The 23931-nt window shown below is 42.0% G+C and overlaps 1 protein-coding gene across 2 annotated transcripts in view; it reads left to right on the forward strand.

Moving 5' to 3' along the window:
• The window catches only part of PDE4B (phosphodiesterase 4B), a 391091-nt gene that overhangs the window by 279562 nt on the left and 87598 nt on the right, over nt 1-23931 (forward strand). For both annotated transcript variants that reach the window (XM_087820499.1, XM_087820500.1), the window contains one exon: nt 6934-6983. In XM_087820499.1, the coding sequence (XP_087676625.1) occupies nt 6934-6983 (50 nt within the window). The remainder of the gene's footprint in view (nt 1-6933; nt 6984-23931) is intronic.

Here is a 23931-nt window from a genome sequence, read left to right on the forward strand (position 1 = left end):
TCTCTGACATCCAGTGAGTGCCCTATAAATATTCATCATTAATATGAATTCTCAATAAATAATTATTGGAGAAAGACCACCAATTATTTAGGAAATTACTTTTTCAGAAGCGATACCTTTTCTTTCCCTATCTTTTTCCTTTATAGAATATGGCCTCTGGGGTCATACTTACTGGCTTCATAACCCAGTTCTACCATTTGGAAATTATGTGACTTGGGCAAATTAACCTCTCTATGTCTCAGTTTCCCAGTCAGTAAAATAGGATTGTTCTGAGGATTAAATGAGTTGACACTTGTAAAGCATTTATAACGGCACATACTAGATGCTCAATAAATGTGAGCTATTATAATTTGTATGTTTCTCCCTAAGTCCAGAAACAGTGAAACACTTTGGGGTTTCACATTCCTTATCTCACTTTCAATCACCATAAATGATATTCATGACAGATTTTGTTGCCCCCGCTCTATGGATAAAGAAGCAAAGCTTCAGGAGATTAAATGACCTGTGCAAGAACATACCACTGCTGGTGAATAGCGAAGTCCTACTTGAAACCTGATATCCTGACTCTCCTTGCAGTGATCTTTCCATTCACTACCCCTGTTAAGTCTTCTGGGTTATGGGAAGAAATTTCTGAAGGCTTTGGAACAGAGAATCATTTAGGAAAAACTTATAAATAGATGAAGTTCAGGAATTAAAATATAAGGAGTGAAGCCTTGGACCAAGATGATGAAGGTTGGAATGGGGGAAAAAGGGGTCAATAAAGACACTATTCAAAGGCTTCTTAGCAAATCAGGACTCAAGATCACTACATTAAATAGCTCCAGAGAGTGGGGCCAGGGGAGTGCGGGTATTCAGGGTACAGGATCCGAGGGATGTTTGTTTTCAGTGACTGGTTTGTTAGCATGGAGCTTGGATGTTCTTAGTGTTTTTCATAGTCTATTAATCAGCCTAAACGTAGCTGATTAATAGACTATGTCACCTGAAGCTACTTTCTCGAGAATCAGGTCTTTCTATAGTCTTGGGTGTTTTGAGCCACATATTCAGAGCTAACAGGGAGCCCATTCCCACATCTGGCTGAGGACCACCCCCCAAAGCATGGCCCTTTGTGTTATCTTTGGTCTCAACCAAATCACATTCACCAAATAGAATAGATTTCCAACAGTAAGATCGTTGCTAATGATCTTTCTCAAATCCACACCCATATTTGTACAGAATTGATCCTTTCATTGATTTCAGGTATTTCCTTGAAACCAACAACAACCAATAGAACTTCAAGGCAGGCTCCATAATGCACTGTGTTCTATTCTTACATAGTCAATACTCTCAAACAGATCAAGAAAACTGAAGACAAGAATATCTGCCAGGGATCGGCCCACTGTACTGAGAGCATTCCCTGACCCCCTCATCCCACATACTCACTTATCCTAACAGCTGAACGCATAAGATTCATGAAACTCAGAAATTGCTTTCTGGGGTATTTGACTTGAGTTCAAGAGTGCTACGCCTTATCTTGACTGTAACGTTTAAGCAATAATATGTCCTTGGAGTGGTCATCATGAGATATCTGGAATGTGGTTTATTATATGAAAAGAATCTCCCACACAGAACTCTACTTCTCCTAAGTCAAGATTTCCTTTATCTTTTGGCTCTTTGCTGTGGAAGAGCATTCCATTGTCTGTCTGAGCTTTACCACTCAAAGGGTGAAAGTCTCAACGTTCCTGCTGAGGTGATTTCCTTGTACTTCCATGAAATGTTCCGCTGAGGAATGCTTGATTGGGCCTGTATTTCTTGGCTTCAAATTAAAGCATATATTTCCTTTGTCCCAGGAGCTAATTTTCAAAATATGGCTTTCATTTAGAGTTGTTAATTTAGATAAGTGTCCCTAAAGCATTCACTACCTTCAAACTGACTGGTGGGGAAATCACATGTGTGAGTAAGAATGCCTGCCATTCAACAGCCTGAGGACCAGGGAGTAGAGCTGGGAGCAAAGAGGTGTCCCCATCATTCAACTGTGTCACTAACCTCCCAGATAACACCAGTATCTATCAGGAAATCATGTGACAGCTTTCTGTTAACATTCTTTCAGGACATAATTCAATCAACATGCATGCAATCTTTGAGAAAAAATTAATAACCACTTAATTTTTTTCCAGTGTGTATCTGAAGTCTCTTTCATTGCTTTATGTACTTTGGCATGGGATTTAAATGAGCTGAGAATAATAAAATTTTGAACATTCAGAGTTGGAAAGAACCTAGCCAAATTTCCTCAGAGTAAGTGAGGAAATATACGTAAAACTCCTCACACAGGACCTCGCACATTGTAAATTCGCAGCAAATGTTAGTCGCTGCCGGCTCTCCCCAAGTGAGGAAGAAACTGAGAGGTTCAGTGGATTGCCCAGGGCTATGCAGTTGGAAGGAGCCAGAACCAGGATTAGGATCCCCTGCTTCTTAGTCACAGTTCAATTCTTTCTCCACTGTGCTACTCAGGGCTGGAAAGTGCTCACTGCTGGGGCCTTATTATCCTCTCTATTAATACGGCCGTCTTCAGCAGCTCAGCCACATCACTTCTTATGGTTCTTCCATAACTTAGGCACCATTGGAAACGAAGCAACCAACACCATTTTCTTCGGGCACTCGCCGTTTCTAACTGGCACTCTCCTGCCCTATAAGCTGTAACGCAGCTTCCAGAAGCCATTCAAAAACGGGTCGAGTTCATTCATTTAAAATGTATTGAGCTGCTTCTTTGTACCAGGTCTAAGTGACAAACCAAATAAGCATGGCTCTTGCCTTTTCACAGCTTAGATGCACAGATGCTTATCTGAATTAACAACTCTGAATAAAGGCTATAGTTTCAAAATTAACTCCTAGGACAAAGCAAGTTATGTAGTTTTTGTAATTTTCAAGAAGTCGGTGGGAGAGTTTGGTGCTATGAGTAGCCATGCTATTAAGAAAGCAGAAATCTCTAATACTTAGGTTCTTTTAGCCCACCATCTCCTTTTACAAAAGCCTTCTTTGGAATTCAGGAAGAGAGGTAAAATAAAATTGTTATACACGTATATTAATCCAATGAATGCAAAATGAATGCTTACCCCGTACAAAATATTTTGCTGATTCCAAGGTTACAAATATGAATGAGTTTCAGCCTTTGCTTAAATTTCTTATAGGATAGTTGAGGAGACAGCCAGGAAAATGGGAATTGCACTCTAGCATGTGCAGTGCTATGATGGGGCAAGCATAGGGAACCACAAGTTGCACACAGGCTATACGCAGGAGGGAAGGCTCCTCTGAGGAGGTGATGCCTGAGTGGAGTCCCAGAACATGAGAAGGAGTTTACCACTTAAAGAGCAGGGAAAGTGTTCAGCTGATCTAAACATATTCAAGGGCCCAGCAGCATGAGTGCATGCTGTGTTTGAGAAACAGCCAGTAATATGTAGAACCGAGACTAAGGAAAAAGGAAACCAGATAAAGCAATCATGTGACATATGGTTCCTCAAATCATTTTCACATCAACGGTTCATTCAATCAACAATTCACCAATATTTATGGAGTTCCTACTATTTGAGAGGCAAGTTGGTGGGTCCTGCAGAGATTATATGGAAAGGGGTCAAAACTGGATCCTGCAGTCTATGGGCCACTGATTAGTGGTGGGGTTAATATGTGCCCATATGAGTTGTAACATGAGGAAATAACCTTAAAGATACAAATAAAGCACCATGGGAGATTAGAGGGAAGATAATTTTCAGCTAAGAGGATGACATCCATTGGAGAATATGACATCTGACCTTTAGAATTACGATTCTGACAACAATTTCATTGTCTGGGTGTTTCTCCCCATACATCAGAGCAATTCTCCATGATAGTAGCTGGGCATCCCTCTATTCAACTTAATTCTGGCACTATTTACCTGCAGATAGTGTCAGATCCCATAAGTTAAGGGCTCAGTCCTACAAAACTGCCCCTAACCCCCATTTCAGATGGCAATCTCAAATCCAATTTGTTACCTGAGCTCTAGATCAGAGGTTCCAACCACTCCCTCCTTGGGTTTGGTTAATTTGCTAAAGTGGCTCACAGACTCAAGAAAATCTTGTTACTTACTAGATTCCTGGATTATTAGAAAAGGGTATAACTCGGGAAAAGCCAGATGGAAAAAATGCGTAGGACAAGGTATGTGGGAAGGAGCACATAGCTTCCATACTCTCTGAGCATTCCAATCTCCACATGTTTACCAACCCAGTCCCTTTTGGTTTTTATGAAGTCTTCAATACAAAGGCATGATTGATTAACTCATTGGCCATTGGTGATTGAACACAATCTCCAGATCCTTTCCCCTCCCCTGAAGTCCAGGGCGTGGCTGAAAGTTCCAACTCTGAATTCACAAGATTGGTTCCTCTGGCATCCAGTCCCAGGGATTTTCCAAAAGTCACCTTATTAACATAACAGATGACACCTTTATCACTCTTCTCACTTAGGAAATTCCAGCAGACCACAGGAGGAAGACCGGATTTGTATTTCTTATTATACATCATAGAAGGTTAGATGGTATTTAGCTGTGTGAATTTGTACAGGGAGAGCTTTCCTCTCAGAAGAATGGCCTGAGCAGTGTCAGGAAAGGGATAACACATGTTCAAAGACAAAGAAGTGATGAAATGGTAATGTCTGAGTTAGTTCATTCATGCATTCATGCATTCATTCATTCATTCATTCATTCATTCATTCATTCATTCATTCAATAAGTATTTACTGAGTGCCTGGCATTTGAAAGACCACTCTGGGTTCTAGGAATCCAATAGTGAACATGTTTACCCTGCATAAAGTTTACATTTAAATTACAGAGTTCTACATTGAACACTAATTTTACAGTGCCTATTTTAATTACAATTTTAAAGAGCTAAGGTGAAGTACAAGATGCCTGGTTTGAAATGAAATGTCAGGCAGAGAGGAGTCCTGAGAGAGAAACTGGGAAAAGCATGTTGAGGACAAAGAACAAAGGACTTTGAATGCCAGGTTAAGGAGTTTGAAATTTGATCTCTTAATTTTCCTGAAAAACAGCCCTCAGTTTGAGTGCAGGTGTTATCAACAGGTGGAATAGTGGAAAGTGCATGTATTTTGGATTCAGAAAGACTTACCTTTGAATCCCAACCATGCCAGTTATAAACCACGAGCGCATGTTTCTTAACCTCTCTGCACTTCAGTTGCCTTATCCTTAAGATGAGATATTAATGTTCCCAGTGGAAGCTAAGAAGTACTTAGCACAGTGCCTAGCAGAGCAAGGCAATCATTGTATGGCAATTTCCCTTCCCTTGTCACACGTGAAAATCTCATGCCACAGAGGGTGTAAAAGTACCTTGCCTAGGATCACCTCTCTAATAAACGTGATAGATGTGAACCCTGTCCATCGAACCCTGCAGCTCTAAGATATAGTGACCTAGAAACTAGATTACCCCTATGGGACCAAAACTGAATTTGGAACACTTAAAAAAACCTAGGAAATTCACTATGTACAGAGAGGCCTTTCCTTCGCAGTGCCTTTGTAGGCCATTCTCTATCATTTATAATTTGGCCTCTATCCCAAACTTTCCTGTACATCAGAATTCACCAAAAAGTACAAAATTACAGATCCCCAGGCCTCATCCCAGATATACTGAGATAGACTCTCCAGGGATAGGGGAGGGATTTATAATTTTTACAGCTGTCCAAGTGAGTCAGAGCTCATCCATGCTTAGAGACCCACTGGCCTAGAGTCCCAGTCTCTTGCTCCTTGCTAATATCCTGTTGCTCTTTAGTGGGGCAGACAGTCCTCTGTACCAGTGGTTCTGAAAATGTGGTCCCCAGACCAGCAGAATCAGCACCTGGCACTGGTCAGAAATGCAAGCACTCAAGCCCACCCCAGGCCAACTGAATCAGAAATCTGGAGGTAGATCTAGCAATGTCTCCATAAGCCTCCAGGTGATCCTGCTGCACTTTAAATTTTGAAGGCCTTTGCTCCGTACTATTTCTGGGAGGTTCTCCAGCAATGCATTGGGAATCCGGGAAAGTCTAGCCATTCTGTGAAGCATGAGAAAGATAATCATAACAGCAAAATTGGGCAGGGAGGGGAGATAAAGAAGAAACAAAGAAAAACAAGAAAGAGCCTGGCCGGGCATGGCTCAGTGGTTAAGCGTCGACCTAGGATCCAGGCGATCAGGGTTCGATTCCCGGTCAGGGCACATGCCCGGGTTGCAGGCTGCAGCCGATCAGTGACTCTCTCATCATTGATGTTTCTGTCTCTCCCTCTCCCTCTCCTTTCCTCTCTCTGAAGTCAATAAAGATATATTTGAAAGAAAGAAAGAAAGGGAGAAGCAGGCCCAGTGTTTGTGGTGCATGAATTTGTTTGCTTGTTTCATTTGACTCCTGACATCAGCAGGCTTGTTATGATGTAGAACAATGCCCAGTTTCGCCATGAAAAGACCACTCCATAAATGTAAGCCACCTGGATTGCCATTCCTAGGGGCTTGTGACCTGAGGTACAAAACTGGGAGGCCTGGGGTGATTGATCTCTAAGGGTTCCTCTGGCTGTGACTTTCTACAGCACTGCCCGAAGGAGCTGGGATTCATTCTTACCTTTGGTACCATTCCTGAGCAAGGATATCCTCTTCTGAGGGCCTCTTGGAACAGGGAACCTAAAACAGAGGAGCTGGTTAGGGACCTGGAGTAAAGGACTTCCTTCCTGGAGTGTTGGAGTATCCAGGAGGCTGTGCCTAGGGAAATTCCAGGCCACCTGGATGTGAGAGAATTGCAGTCATCTACGCATGTTACAGGAGCCTGCCTTCCGGAGAAAGCATTATGTCACTTGATAGCTCATTGTGACCTGGAAAACTCCCCAGAGATCATGGGGAGGCAGGGAGAGGATGTTCACACAGAGACTCAGGCCTTCTTTTCTCTCTGTCTCCACAGGAGGTCCCCAGCTGCTAGTCAGCCTCCTGTCTCCAGAGTCAACCTGCAAGGTAAGCCACATCATGACCTGTCTCCATGTTTCAAAATAATAAGTGTACCTCTTATGCAGAACCTTTTCTGGAATAATAGCATTTGTTTGCATACCATGGCCCTCAAAAGTAAGTATCTTGGTGACCTTTTTTCAAAAGCATACTGGAGCTATACTTCTTTCCATGTGAAAGAGACTGAAAAGCAGAATTAAATGATTTTCCCATCATATGCATGCCCAGCCTTCCAGAATATGGTGGGTGGGTGGCAATGCTGCTTCCCAGAAAAGGAGCAGGAGGCAGAGCTGTATTGATAGTGCAACCTGACCTCAGCTTGCTGACCCCAGAGAACTCCAGGAGGACTAACCTCACAGGCCCTGAGATGCCCTCCCATTGGCCTGAGGGCCCCACAGGCTATGCTAGTGGTTTTCCTCTTAGCGTCAACCATAGATCCCCTTTGAGTATACATTTCCAGGTGTGAAACCAAAGGCTCTTTCTAGGTCACAAATCATTTCTTTTGGAGGTCATCCAGTCTTCTTTCTCAAACGTGTCGTTTTAAAGAAACCTAACCCTTCATCTTTCAGTGCTGCGCCCATGTGTTTCATGCAGCGTTGAGAGCTGTGTGCGGAGGGGAAGGGCCACCTTGAAGGAACAACATGGAGATGTACCGAACGTAAATTCTTTTTGACCTCAGATACAACCAGTTTGGTGACATTTTTTTTAAAGCGCAAAATGGATTTTTTTTCCCCTTGACCTGCCCCCACTAGCGTAGCAGTGGTCTCAAGTAAAACCACAGGAGAATCAAATTGGATGCACTCAGTGAGATCACCTAGCGCCCAGCGTTGCCTCCTACACGTCTGCGTTTCCAGCAGGATCTTCCTCCTCGGACACTGTGCTTTCTTGCTGGGGTCCTGGCCATAGGGAATAATAGGGGAATAACACAAAAGCCCAACTTTTCAAAGAAGGGAACAAAGGCAGGTTCCACTGGCGTGTTGGCTTCTGAAACAGTTATGGTGCACGCCTTAAAAAATACTGTTATGAGAACAAGATTGAGAGGAAGAATGCAAGGGAAGAAGAGAGATCCTAGGTAGAGTTGGCCTCTGGAGCGCCGTGATATGAAGCAGGGAGAAGAAACTAGTGCCTTATCCATGGACTTCAAAACCCTGGCGGGCTGGTGGCGTTTCCTTTAGAAGTTTACAAAAAGAAACTAGGTAGAGTGTTTTAACGTAATACTGGTGCTACACGCTCGGAGATCAAAGGAGGTGGTCTTGAAACTGCGGTCGTTCCGTCCGTCCTGCGGCCTACCGGCAGGACACCTGTGCTCACTGTTCTGTTGGCCAAACTTACTAAGACGCGCCCTGACTTTGAACCTGGTTTGAATATTTAAACTATGTTTTCTCCTTTTCGCAATAAATACTGACAAACATTAGGAGAAATGTGATGTTTATGGTCCTATAAATTAGCTCATTAACCAAAGATGCTGTTGGAAAGATCATTTTGTGATTATTGGCGCAGTGACTACAGCTTGGCCACTAGAGTCTTTTGCTGATTTCTTTTAAAACAATGGAGCAAAGAAGTGACAATGCCCCTTAGGCAATTTGTTTTCGTTCGTCTTTGTGGTACATTACAAAAATCCTGGCTTTTCGTTGGGAAGGGAATACAGTGATACCCGATTATTACGTAATTATAGGTTTCAAAACCCTTCTTCACGCTGAAATGCGGGCAGAAAGGAAGGAGGACACACACATCCTGTGTTTTGTTCTTATTATCAGCTTAAATGAGTCAGGCAGATTTTTCCTGTTATTTTAATATTTATCAGCATATGACAAAGAGGTGTATTTAAATAGAAACTTTAAAGGGGAATGAAAAATAAGTGGCTCAGAGCAAACAGAACTGAAAGCTAGGGCATGGCTTCAAAAGGTGATTTTTCATGGTAGCAAGATCGGGTTTTCATTTATGAGCACTCAGTACTGATGTATTTGAACTGAGATCTAAGATAAAAGATACGAGAAACAAGCAATGATTTACAGGGTTTTAGCAATAGTCCACTGTCAGGAAAGCCTGACGAAGGTAACTGCATTCTCGTATAAAAGCACATTTGAGAAACTGAGACGGAGAGACAGAGACGGGGGGGGGGGGGGGGGGGAGAAGGCAATTTTCTTTAAAAGGAATTTTTAAATGCATCTAAATGAAGGCAATGCAATTCATTTTAAAAGCTAATTGTCAGAAACCATGGTTAAATTGGTACATTTGCTCTTACAAATTGATCATTAACTGGGATAATTCATGGGGGAAATTAAAGCAAATTTCTCAATCTGCAGTACTTTCTTTTTTACTGTTTAACCAAAATAATTCTTTTTAGCTCTCATAGTACAACACAAATTTCCCTCCTCTGCAGAGACACCCTAATTTTTTAGAAAATCACTATAATTGCTCCTTTGTGCTATGGCAACAGTTCCATTTTAAGATATTCTGTAGTTCGTGGCTTATATATGTCTCCACCATTGGAGCTTTTGGAAGGCAGTGGCTGTACCTTGTCCTCTGCATCATTTTCCATGCTTTAGCAGAGATTTGCACATAGTAGGGACAGAGTAAATGTTGACTTGACCAGAAGAACTACATAAACTTTGGGAACTCTATCTTAAGGAAAATGCTTACAAGTTAAAATTTAATATGAGTCCATATTTTTATCTCTATAGCTATGAAAACTATTCAATTGTATTTTGTTTTTGTTTGTTTACTATTTAACGTCAGTTATTGCGCTAAAATGAAAAGAAGTTTAAAACACGCTCTGTAACTGTTAAATATATTAGTGTAATCATATAGGTTTTAAACAAAAAAGAGTTAAATCTAAAAAACTGGCATTTTGCACTTTGAATAGGGAAGCCAGAGTAAAGTAATAGAGAATTTAAAACCCAGAAAGCGGAGCAAAGTGAAAATCCAAGTTAAGAAGAAAGGTGCAGAAGTCCTGGTGCAGGGTGTGGAGTTTAATGAGCATCTCGATTTTTATCACATTTTGCCTTTTTACAAGCACGAATTCCAGGCTTTCTCTACGTGATGCTCAGGGGGGAAAGGCCAGGGAGAAATGGAATAGAAGGAAGGACACTTCAAAACAAGGCTCGGGCACTTGGGTTCTGTCATCTATACACACTCAAAGTGGATAATTGAAGTAATTCTCAGGTTTTCAGACCCCAAAACCACTTTCAACAGAAAAAATCAGATAATTGAAGAAAATCAGCGTGTGTGTGTGTGTGTGTGTGCATGAGCAAGTACCTGAGAGTGTGTATGTGGGATATGTGGGATATGGGGATGTGTGTGTGTCTGGGATAGTTGTTTTGCTTTGTCCACCAATCCTATCTAGCCCTTGCTTTTGCACGCATTTCCGTAATATTATAGGTGTGTCATGAAAAAAAATTTACTGAAAGGGTAAATTATGGAGTGTTCACTGCCTTTACAGAATGAATTTTTTTTTGCATTACATAGGATTAGAGAACCACTCCTTTTCACGGCTAGCTCTTCTGATTCATAGAAATGTGACTTGATTTGTAATAATATGTGTCATATATACAACCTTGCAGCAACCAAATTGATGTGTAAGATGGTATGTTCTATACTAATTTTCTCATTTCAAAATTTACCAATAAAAGTATTGAGCAAAAGCATCACCCACGTAACAGATCAGCTGCTATGAAGAAGAAGCCCATGGGTCATTATAAATGACAGCAAACCATGTCACAAAGATGACTAGAGAATTCCCTTGAGGATTTCAGGCCAAACTTCTGCAAACCCAAAGTCTCTTCCAGCTTGGATAGCCTCAGCCTTGGTTGATGATTGTTTTCAACTCCAGTCAATTAAATGCGTTTCAAGAAAAGTCTGTGTATGGAGAAATAGAGTAAGATAATATAGGGCTTTCCAGCAAGTCTGAAATAGGTTGGCTTAAGTGAGAAACAGACTTAATTAATATTTGTAGTGCTCATGGGAATCTTTTTCTTCTATTAGGTGTCCAGGCCATTCTTAGGAGGAAAGGACTCTTTACTGGTAGATAAAACAGAAGAAGAGGATTTCTCCTAGGAAGCTTATTTCTCAGTATGAGTTCCTCCTAAATCTTTACTTGTGTTATGAATATTACTCTAGAGTTTGTGGGATGTACCAGATGCAGGGTCTGTTAGAAGAGTGGACAAGGGGCTCAGTGAGTTATCTTGGATTCTGAGAAATTCAGAAAGTCATGGCATTGATTCAATTCTCATTCTTTGCCCGAGCTTCCAGGGCCAGGCATGAGAGATGAACTGTGTGTGCACCAGGAAAGGGCTCTGTGAGAACCACAGCCATGGCCTGAGAGCTGAGCTGTGTCAGATGACTGGAAATTAAGCCCAACATAAGCAAGACGTTTGCTTCGTTTGTATATTAAGCAAGAACTGTCAGGCAGGATTGCAAAACCTATGGACAAATACAAATAAAATCAATCCTGTTACCAAAGGCTGGCCACTCATGATAAAAAGAAGAGATTGGAGGAAACTACAGAAAAGAAAGAAAAAAAGGAAAGAAGGAAGGAAGGAAGGGGAAAAAACTAGAAATATCAGATTATTTGTCTTCTGTGTTCTGAATGTCCTCCGGCCTAAATTATTAGTATAATTGCATTAATTACTCACCTTGAGTATTTAGGTAACTTGCATGCATAACAATAAGGCAAATGCACTAGAAAAGCCCCAGTAAGAATTGCTTTTGTCTAAAATAGCCTTCTTGTGAATGTTTACCCTCGAGCATCAACAGTGAGCTATTTATATTGATTTGCAATTATTTCGTATATGTCTAAAATTAAGCATGAGTAGTTGCAAAAACATTCACAAGTCAACTAAAGTGCAAAAAGTTAAAATGTGACCCCCGAGCAAACATTGCCAAAAATAAAGCCCTGCTCATTAATGGCTATTTCACCAGTTCAAAATTAATGTCTAAATTTAGTATGAATGTTTCTTCGGATTAAATAAAACCACTGAGACCTGCAGCATCTAATCTCTCACTTGCTGCCTAAAGAGCTGAGTTCATTCCGTGTTGACTCCACTTCAGGTTTTCATACTGCTGAGAAACACCATCCACCCCCCTTCCCCTGAAAGTTGGAATCATGCATGTTAGTAAGTATTTCAGTTATGCTATTGACGTCAATGGAGTCATTAAATAGATTGCTGGCCCTCCCAGAGGCAAATCACTGCCAGGGACCTAGATACAGACACGTTTTTTTTACAAAGACAACCATCAGGTTTTGCTAAAGCAGTAAGCCAGAGAAAGGGAAAAGTTTATATTGTAGCTGACCTATCTCCACACACAATTTCTTTCTTTTGCATTTTAGTTCTGGCCTTTCTTTCTGTTTGGTTACAGTAGGCTCAGGCAGATACCCAGATATAGTTGCCTCAATGTTTTGTGTGCAGAAGGGTAGCACCTCAACTTTTAAAAATGCGCCTTACCTTTAGCTCTACACAGCCCATCTCAATATTTGGTGTCATAAATTGTCTAGGCAAATCACTATTGTCTGCCAGTTTGATATGTAATTCCTTGCATAAACAGCTTCTTCCAAACACACACGCAATGTTGTCCTTTCTGTCGCTGTGTGGCTTACAGCTATAGCCCCTCATCTATGAATCAACCTTTATGCGGCCTGCACTGTGCTCTGGCACCAGGGCTCTGCAGCACAGGGCGGAGGAGGAGCTGGGAAGAAAGATTCGCTTCTCTGGGCTGCAGCATCTGCAGGGCCCAGGCAGGAGGCTGCCCACGTGCCGCCCCTCCCGAACCCCCTGCTGCGCCCGCCGCAAGCCCGGTCGTGCCGCTCCCAGGTGTGTCGGGAGAGCCTTCGGGAAGCTGCTGCCTCTTTCTGGATATTCTTGACAGCTCTATTTACCTGGGCAGCCCCAGGAGTCAGAGCCAGAGATCCGCCTCACATCTGGACTCTTCTGCCTGCGGGGCTCATAGTTAGGGAGCCACCTTGAGTAGACAGCTTTCTTCAACTCTGGTTTTCAGAATCTACTCTATTGGCTTTTGCAGGCAACTCCTTTCCCAGCCCCTGTTTCTTTCCTCCCTGCGCTCCTGCATTTCCTCATCAGTAAGCAAATATAAAAGCTCCAGATACCTGACCCCTTTGGGAGCCCCTTTTGGTTAATCTGGAGGCCAGCGCTCATCCCCTCTGCACCACTGCCCCTTATCCCATATTCCTGGCTTTGAGTGGCCTCACCATCCGCTCTTTTATGTCTCTCTTCACTTCCCACAGCCAATTCTTGTAGTTATGATTTATTTCATTTCTCAGTTGGCTATCCTTCGCCCTCAGCATAAGATCCCTACTTATCAGATGTGCAAAGGCCTCCAAGATATGCAAAAGCCCCCACACAGCTGATGGCCGAGGTGCACCGAACATCCTGTCCCTCCAATGTGCCCGGCTCTTCTTGCCGTCCGGCCGTTGTGCATGCTGTTCCTGCTGCTTGGGCTGCCCTTTCCCAACATTGCTATTCATATATTCAGCTCAGGGATTTTTTTACCCTGTCACTGTGAACAAGTGCTTAATTCTCACTGATTCTTGGATTCTGGAGTCAGGATTAAACTGAACATGTGGTCTCAATCTAAGGCCTGATATATAGTATATGCTTAGTAAATACTAGTTTCTTTACCCATCTTCATCTGGAAAGTGCATATTTTTTTATTCTTCAAGGCTCAGCGTGTTTGCCATCTTCTGGATGTGCTCCCTGCAACTCATCCATGATTCCTCTGGATTATTATCTTAATTATTATCTCAGTTATTGCACTTGTCACAATATGCTGAATTTATTTATTTAATTTTATTCCCTTCCAAACTAAGAGTGTCCCAAGTTCTAGTACTAACCCTCTTTTTAAAATTTGTTTCCAATTTATACCATATGACCTAGAACACAGTAGATACTCAATAAGTGTTTATGAAATGAACAAATACAAGTGAGCACATGCCCATACCTGAATCAGAAAGGATTGGAAAAGAATTGAGGCTCATAATGGGCATTTTTAAAGGCTTGTCAAGGTATCTTCTAGCGCTCAGGCACGTGCACAATGCTGACAGCCCTGACTAATCTTAACTACATTTGACTTTTCTTCACTCAAAGTGAACTCCTTATTATCTATTACTATAGGAGGAAGTGGCAGTGTTAAAAGAAATGGAAAAAAAAAAGATTAAATGTGACTAGCTTATCACACTATCTTATGCTGTTAGCGCCTATCACAGTGTCTGGCACAGAGCAGGTACTCAATTAGCATGTTGGATTGAGTTGGGCTGGGAATCCTGAGTCAATCCTTTAGACGAGTTACTTCTCTGAGACTCAGTTTTCTTATCTGAAAAGTGGGTGTTTTAGTATTCTATCTCATAAAATTGCTGTGAAGACTCAATGAGAAAAGCTATGTGTGTAGTAGTTAAGAGTGAAGACCCTGGAGCCAGACTCCGTCTTTCAAACCCCAGATTCATATGTGACTTTTGGAAAAATTTCTTAACCTCTCCATGTCCTGACTACATCATCTCCAAAAGTGGCATGGAAACTGTACATACCTCATATGTTGGTTCTAAGGATTAACTATTCAAACATATATAAAGCACTTAGCATAGCTCACGACACTTAAAAAATGTCAATATTAGTAATGGTATTCATTGTGTTATACATGCATCCCACAGCACCCAGAACATAGCAGGTGGTCAATGTGTGATAGCTCAGAGCCCAGGCCTGCTGGTATCAGTAGGGAACTGAAACAGAAAGCCCCGGTGAGATCTGTCTAAAGATCCACTTCCCTTCCATAGTTATACAAACTAGAAAGCGATCTTTCTTTGACTTTTGAGATTCTTTTTCCCTGAAACCATAAAAATCTACTTACACAGAAATAGATTTGGAGCTGAACAGAGGATTCTCCAAGACATATAGGAAAAGCGAAGGGGACTGGGGGGAGAATGGAGTTGATACCCAATGTATGAGTGCAAAGAAGAATGCCCAATTAGGATTCTGATAAACTAGATCTTAGTTAACTGAGAGGTTTTTTTTTTTTTGCATAAGCCTGAGAGGACTTCACTTTGTAAGATATAACAATTACAGCTTTGCAACTCATTACAGTTGTACTTAAATACAATATACAGGGCTCGGCACACACCTGCACAGGCAAAGGTTTTCCAGCCCAGGAAGCTCAGCAGAGAGGAGCAGCAGGAGCTGCTGCAGAGCTTCCCTTTAGAGAGAAGGCAAAGCCTACTTACTGCCAGCACAGTCCAGCCTGGGGGAGGCCTCTGACTCTTTGGGGAAATACTCTTATGCCCTCTCTCAGTACCTTTATGGGAAGGGAAGCCACCCTCATAATCACCTACCCACTTCTCTCCTCTTTATTGTGAGGGAGGGAGACGAAGAGGTCAGGGCTGGCCTAGAGAAGAATGAATATGGGCTTTGGGAGATGAAGGAGGAAGGAAGACGACCATCTAAGTTCCTTTTTCTGCCTCCTGCATCCCCCAACCGCATGATCCTGGGGGCAGGGTGAATTCTGCTTGCTTGCTTCTGATCAAGCCCCAGCCAGCACTTCATGGAGTTGCCTCCAGAGCTGTTCTCGGAAGCCAGGAGCATTTCAGGGAACAGCTCATTTCAGAGCATTCGGTCTTTCACCGTAGAGAAGAGAAACAATGCAGGGACTGTCGCTGGAACTGGAGAACAGGCAACAGAACTCACTGAATCTCTTTCTTAGTTTATTGTCTTGACTTACTCCCAGCCAGAACTGTTGACAATGACCAAAAGCAACCCCTCCAAGTTTTGTGTACTTTTCCTGCCCCCTCTTTGGCTGTGTCCACAGGGTGAGCTGGGGCCTTGGTGATTATCGAGTTCATCTGCTCTGGTCAGATAATGCAGTCTTTGCCCCTGCCTCCTCAGTTGTACTTTGGGCTTCCCATTTCCAGGGTCTGGTCTGGCTAGTACTAGCTGGCCTAGTAAAAGAGGTAATTCCAAAGCCCCACACGCCTGCCTCCAATTGCAGGAGGCGAAAGGAGCTAGCAGTTCTTCAGCTCCTGTTAAGTATCTAGCAGTACTCTGCTAGGCCCTCTGTATACATTATCTCACTTAATTCTCTCAACTAAACTGTTTTGCAACTATTATTGTCCCTATTTCACAGACTTAGAAAAGGAGCCTCAGAGAGTATGTGGGGCTCACTCAAGACCACACAGTTACTAAGTGATAACGTCAGAACTGAAACCTAGATCTGTGTTTCTTGAAAACTCATGCTCTTTCCTCTAGTGTAGACCACACTGCCCCTGCCTCCACCCCATTGTAACCCCTGGGCGTTAAAACTAACGGAAAGGGGGATGGTGAGAATTTCACAACATGAGAGCAAACAAGGGCACTAAAGTTTTCTACAGCCAAACATTGACTAGATAATAGAGAATTTCCTTCAATTCCTCTGTCAGCTATCCATTTTATTGTAAGTAGTAAGAAAATGTATAAGCCTTGAGAGAAATAAGTCTCATCCATGTCCATTAATTATTGATTCATTCATTCCATAAACATTTATTAGATGCTCACTGTATATGAGATACTGTGCTAGACACTGAGGACCCAATGACAAAGAGCCTGACCTTGTGGAGCTTACGGGCCAGGAAATATTAAATAAATAAACACATGATTCCGTCTTTGGTCACGTAATGAAGAAAAGTGCAAAATGCAATAACATTGCCTCATCTTTTTACCTATAAAAACGGGGCTAATACTGGTGCTTACCATTAGGATTGTTATAATATTTAGATGAGTTATGATAGGTAAAGCATTTCAAACCCTGTCTACCAGCTAATATTATTTAATGTTTACTCTATTATTATCATTAGTTATTATTGGGATTAATGTAGCTAAGGGGGCATGAAAGATTTTCATAAGTGACCTTGAACTTGAGACTTAAACACTGAGCTGGATGCATAGAGACAGTAACTAACACCTAAAAGGTGCTACAGACAGAGACCTGTACTGAGAGTGGGTGAGGGGCAAGGCTATAGCCGTTGAGAGAGGCCAGACTGAGCAGAGCATTTTTAGGCCATAGTAGAACATGTAGCTTTAGTCTAAATTTGGGGGGGGGGGTGCTCCCCAGCACGCGTGCTTCCTCTGTCATGATCCTCAGCACCTGCCCTTCCGCCCACCTTCATGGCTAAGGAGGCACGCTCTGGAGCCAGACTGGCTGAGTTTAGTTCTGGCTCCATTCCTCTCTGTAGGGTCGCACACAAGTAATTCAACATCTCTGGGCCTTGGTTTCCTCATGTGGACAATGAAGTAATAATAGACTCTTTGGCATAGAATTGTATGAAAACTAAATTAGTTAGTGTATGTAAAGTGTTTAGACAATGGCTTGCACACAGCACAGAAAGCACTAAATAAATCTTAATTGTTTTTTAAGTATTGTAACTGCCTGCTTCCACCATTAGATTATATGCTCAGTGCCTGGCATACAAATTATATATTTTTAAAATGAATGAATAACAAAAGAGAGGTAGTGAAACCAATTGCAAGTAAATGGAAAGAAAGATTACTATCCTATTCATGGAAAAACAGGCTTCCTTGAGTCGGGGGTAGATTCTGATAAGGCGGAGTATGCCGCTTATGGGGACAGAGAAACTGAATGACTTCCCAACCACCCCGCCACTCCAGCTTTGGGGAACTTGAAACAACAGTTTGTTTCAAAATCTGTGATGCCAATCTGGATTACCAGCTGCACAAAAAGAAAAGTGGGCTTATGAAAGAGCTGTTTCCTTCTCTTAGGTTATATGACCTATCTCTCTAGGAGGCAAAGTCTGCATCTCTGGAGTTCTCCATTTGCTGGCTTTGGAAGGAGATTCCCACCAAAAGAACCAGCAGTCTTAGTAAGACAAAAACACTCTGACTTCCTTTTCACCCATGCATTGCAAATTGAGTCTCAGTTCAGTGAAGCAAACACACACCTTAAGTGGGAGAAGCTGAGAAGACTTAGGCAGTCTGAGGCCGCAGCTCCCTTACATCTCCATGCAGGGTGCCCGCCCTGACAACGAGCACTTCAGCTCTCTGAGTGTGCCAGTTCTATGCCATGTGTGTGCACACATGTGCATGCTGGCTTGTTACAGTTCTGTCCCGGGGAAAATAGGGTTCTTCCATGCTTTTTGTCAACACAATGGGCCTCTGTTTTCACGGACCTTATTTTCCATTGTTTCTTCATCTCGAGTTTAACCATTTTCTCTCCCTTCACCCACAGACCCTTTCTGGGCCCGCCTCTGATTTACCCCTCTCTCCATGCCCCTCAAACTTCCAAACCACCTTTCCTTATAGTCCTCTTAACCTGACTCAAAAACTTACCTATGAAAAACCTCCTACAATTAGTCCTGCCTATTATAATAATTTCCCACTCGATTTACATTTCTGGACTATTCATGAAACCGCATCATAGTTACTTATGCCATGGGCATAAGTTCTTCCTACATTATTTATTCATTTGTTCAGGTGTGTGTGTTTTTATATTCATTAAGCTAAAATTTTTATTATAGCCTGTCACTGAGCCGGGGCAAGGAAGGGAAGTACTAACATGAATAAGACCCAGAGTCTGATCTTGAGATTGCACCATCTGGAAATAAGACCCTAGAGCAAAAGCTACATGAAGATAAGGATCATAGCAGTCAGGAGTCTCCAGAGAAACAGAACCAGTGGGAGAAAATATATATATATGTGTGTGTGTATATATATGACTTACTTTAAGGACTTTAAGGATTTAGCTCACACAGTTGTGGGGGGCCAGCAAGTTTGATATCTATAGAGCAGACTGAGCATACTGGAAGATTGCAGTCATGAAGCAGAATCTGTTTTTTTCCTGGGAAACCTCAGTTTTTGCTCTTAAGACCTTCAACTGATTAGATGAGGCCCACCAATACTAAAAGTAATCTCTGTTACTTAAAGTACACTGATGGTAAATGTGAACCACATCTACAAAATATCTTCGTAGCAACACTTAGATCGATGTTGACAAAATAGCTGGGTATTATAACCTAGCCAGGTTGACACATAAAACTAATCATCAAAAGGACCAACCAACAAACAAAAGAAACTCTCTTGAGAATTAGATCAGAATTAATGCCCACTTCTAATACAAATGAAATATATAAGATTCAGGAAAATAAAAATCTTTATATCCTACTCATTGAGACTTTACTTCAAAACATGGTAAAATAATAATTCCTCCCAGCTCAAAGAATTGTTTTGAAAACCATATGGTATTTTTGAAAGACACCCTGTTAGCATTGTGAACAGCCTAACAGTACTCAGGCATTGGCAGCACATCTATTAAACGTTGGTGACATCACAAATGCATCACCCCTACAGGGCAGCCACGAGAGATGAGAGCTTCAGCTTTACAAGAAGGCTGGTCAATTTGTGCCCCATGTTAGAGACCACAATTGATTATTTTAAACTCAATTGGAAGAAATATTTCAAAAGTAAGTTAAGTTGTCTTGTGTTTTTTTAATTGTCCCCTTAATGTAATTTTAAAAATTTTATTTTTGTTAAAATAGGTTAAGTTTTGGCCTAAAATATCTTGCAGGGAAGGGTAGGAGTGCGGTGGGAATCCTCTTTATGTATAGTATTTATTTCCATATAATGGAAATTTAAATGTCACTCAGATTCACCAGATCGTTCTTGAAAGTCCTTCCTTCTCAAGCTTGAGTTTTAAAACCTTACCTCCACTTCTCCCTTGAGTCTTGTGTTCCTGTCACTGAGAAAGCACCTATCCAGAAGAGATGAGGCCTTCAGCCCCTTTGGGGGGCAAATTTACACCAGGCATCTCTCCCATCCCTGCTCATTGCCTTGTATTTACCACAGTTCCAAGCTTCTGCTGTCACCTCTCTCCTGCATCTCAGTAAGACCCCTGGACAATCTAACCCAGAGGCACCTGGCTCCTGCAGCCGCCTCCAGCCTGGAGTATCAGAGACCATGATCTTGCCTTCAAGGGGCAGTTTCTTCCACACGCTCATTTATCTTTTGATAAAGAACTGCCTTCAGCAAATTACTGAACTGAACCTACTGTTGCTACTTTCTGGAATTTAAGGAATTAGCATCTCAGCATCTTCTTTCCCCACAAATCTTAGCTTTCCTTCAGGTCTTGAGTAACTTGTTTAACTCAAGTTTTAGAAACACTTATCTCTCTCCTCTTTTTCTACAGCAGTGGAACACACTTCTATCCCATTTCCTCCTCAAGTGTCTGTAGGGGGAATTCGCTTCAGCCTTTAGCAGGAAACAGTGTTGAGGAAACATTCCCTTTAGATCATTCTGCACCGCCAGGGTCTAGAACACAGGCAGGTTACAGTGGGTGGGATTCACCGGACAGAAGTGTTTGCCTCAGTGAGCTAGTTAACCCGTTAGAGATCTGGCAGGAAATGGAATGCGTTTCCCTGGGGAGTGGTTCATTCTGCATTTCCCGGCTGGAAAAACACTTGTCTAGACAGATGTAGGCCGTTTAACATGGGATTCTGTCATTCAGAGGAAGGGTGGGCTCAATTCTGCGATTTTTCCTGCATTGTGAGAACATATGATAGCATAGTCATTTGATAAGTCAGATTCAACTCTACACTGTCCCCAAAGCGGTTTCTTTGTTTCCAAAGAGCTCACTCTAAAGCATTTGTTTCAGCTACAGGCTGCGGGGGAGAAGTGTTAACATAATATTAAACCCTACTAAGGACCAGATTTGCTATTAGAAACTGCATTGGGGTTTTTTTCATTATCAACAACCCTTCATGAAGTCAATAAATATTATCCCATTTTTTTAAACCAATGAAAGCGATCCTCAATGAGGATAACTAGTATAAAAACACTCAGCTAGTAAGTGACGGAGCTCGGATTTGAAGCTTGGTTTATTTGGCTCCAAAGTCTATCTACTTGGCACCAGCCCTCTGTTCTGTCATGTAGGGACAAGCGAGACAGGTCCCTGTCTTAAAGGTACGTACACCCTTGGAATGGTGTTTATCTGCTGCTCCAATAACACTCAGCTTTCTCTGGATAATACCTTCCTGTACCTGTGCTACATTTAATCTTTTCTCCAGATACTAAAACTAGAGAAAATTTAGAAAATATGCTTTTCCCTGAGCCATTGTCTCCCCTCAGGGAAATAACTGAGCCAACAGGGAGGTGATGGTGTCTTCTTGCCTTCTAGGGATCAGCCCCCTTCCCTGAAAGGTATTTCTTTGGAGTATTGAGTAGGACATCCTGGCAGGGAAAGGAGGCATGGGAGAATTTTTAGGACATGGCGGAGCAGTGGGAGACTTATCTGCAGAGCATTACTCACTGCTTGAGAGATATCCCCAGCCTCTGACGTCACAGGAGAGTTAGATTTCAGATCTATAGTGAAACTGGGGCGTGCCTCGCTCAAACACAAGGAGGCAGCTGTCCAATTCTAAGCTAGTTCTGGAAAGTCCCATTTTGAATAATTTGTTTCTTACGGTGTTTTGTTCGACTTACTTACCTCAAATGAAACCCTGTGACTTAAGCGAAAGAGCACTGGGCTGGAACTCAGGAAACTAAATTTTAGTGTGGGTACCAACCAGGTGTGCGACCTGAGGGAAATCTTTTAGCCTTAGATTTAGCCACCTTTATTTTGAGTCTCTGAGTCTACCATCCAATCTTACAGAGGCTTCAAACTTTGCAGATGGCTCCTGGCCTGGAAATGGTGGTGTGTGGGTACTGGGATGGATAATTTTTTGTCAGTCCCTGAGCCAGTTACTGGTGAATCTGGAGTTCAAGCCCAGGTCTCATTGGTCTGGCTCCGAAACCTGGGCTTCTTCCACCCCTTCCCACCCTGACACTAGGCCATATTATTGTTGCATAACACTATGTGTCTTCATTATTCTCCTAACCCTTGTCAGCCTTGTAGTTGGCACAGTTCAATAGCAAAAGGTCACCTGTGCTTATGAGCTCCAAGGAAACAAAATGAATGGGAGATGGCCCCTCACCTAAGCTCAAAAGCATTCTCGTGGGGGAGATTCGGGAACTAGGCTGCCTGGGTTTAGACCCCAGTGCTACTGCTAATTAGGCAATTCCATTCTTACACCTTCTCTGTAGTTTATGTTACTCCTCCTCATTTTCTTTATTTTTAATACCTTCCTTTTAGAGTTGTTATGAGGATTAAATAAGTTATTTCATATAAAACCCTTAAAAATAGTGCCAGTCTTACAGTAATGACTGAAGGCATAGTTGTTATTATTACCATTATATATGTTTGTTAGCCTCCTCATGCCAGGAGTCTTGCAACTGGGTCTTGCTCATTGGCACTTAATAAATGTTTGTTGGACTCAATTATTCAACAACTATTCACAATGCTTGTACTATGTGCAAAGCCCTTTGCTAGATCCTTGGTAGAATCTAACAACCTACTTAGGAAAAGCCACTGTGTCTTGGAGCTTATATAATTTGGAAAAATTTTCTCTTTAAATATTCTTTGTGTGTGTGTGTGTGTGTATGTGGCCCTTGCTTAAAAGGGGTTAAGGAGAGAACTGGACTGGAAGGAAATTATTCTACATATATAATTATTGACTTAATCAGGTGAGCCATTTGGAGGAAGTGGGATTAACAGTGGGCCAATGGGAAGATCAGAGTCTTTCTTAAAGTAGAAACCTCTTTTAGAACTCTGAAGTTAGACAAGAGAGTACTACCTACTTTTCATGGGTTTTCTGTCAGACAGAGAGAGAACACTTCATTCTCTCATTCACTCTCCCTCTGTTCATTCATTCACTCTGAAAGCATCTAGTGAGTAGTGGCCACTACATGGACCGGGCATGGTGCTGGGTGATGGGTGTGCTAGAATGAAAGAGACAGTTTCTTCTCTGGAGGAACTCACAGTCTTGTGGGGCAGCCAAAGATAAGTGGATATATAATACAGTGTGATAAGCATTTGCCTGAAGCATGAATACAGTGCTCTGGCCACACAGGAAGGCAGGTGACTAGGAGCAGGATCCTATCCCAGGCACAAATAACACCCTGTACTGTGCTATGCCTAGGATATTTATAAATGAGTTTTTATTGAGTTTTTAAAAATTAGTACTTTTCCTTTATGGGCCATTCATTATATAGCTGTGTTTTTTCAATCATTTCAGCTGAAATCAGCACATTCATTGAGCACCCATTATAAGTGAGTGGGTGAGAACACAGATTACCATTGACCAGGGCTGCTACCATGAGGAAGGGATAGGAGATATGACTTGAACTCTCCTTGAAGGATACCTAAGATTTCAAAAGGCATGAGTGGGAAATACCATTCAGGAAAGCAGGTCATGCTCGAACAAAGGCGTAGTGGCTCAAGGAGCATGGACTGAGTTATTGGAATGAAAGTCATCCCGAGGGATTTATGAAGGGAAGACAGAATGGGGCCTTAGGTGAGAGATTAAGCAGGAAAGATAGGTGGGGAAATAATTGAGGCTTTGTATCCCTAGCTCAGGAGTTGAAATTTTATTGTATGTGCAGTGAGGGGCTGCTGGTATTTGTTCTGCCGGGGAGGCATTATCAGAGCTTTTCTCCTCGGGATGTGTGATGTGGTATAGGCTCTGGTCACAGAAAACAGTGCCAGGCTTAGAGTCAGAAAACATGACAGAGAATTTCAGTTCATCCATCTGATTAGCTATGTGACCTTGAGCAAGTTGATAGCCCTTTCTGAGTTTTCCTTTAGCTTCCTCACCTACACAGTAAGGAAAATGAAACCTCCAAAAAAAGAGCAGCCATAGCAATAATAACAAAAATCATCTTCATCAATCATTACTTCCTGTGCAGCATTAGGCTAGGCCATCTCTCTGTAATGCTTAAGCCTCGAAATAACCCTGTGAGTTCTTAAGAAGTTAAAAATAAATTTAAAATATGGCCCGCCACTTCCACTCTAAGGTATCCACACAAGAGAACTGAGGACATATATCCACACAAAGTCATCAACACAAATGCCCTTAGCACTTTTTATAGTAGCCAAAAAG

The sequence above is a fragment of the Miniopterus natalensis genome, chromosome 9 (genome assembly GCF_054644295.1).
Source record: "Miniopterus natalensis isolate mMinNat1 chromosome 9, mMinNat1.hap1, whole genome shotgun sequence".
Taxonomy (NCBI): domain Eukaryota; kingdom Metazoa; phylum Chordata; class Mammalia; order Chiroptera; family Miniopteridae; genus Miniopterus; species Miniopterus natalensis.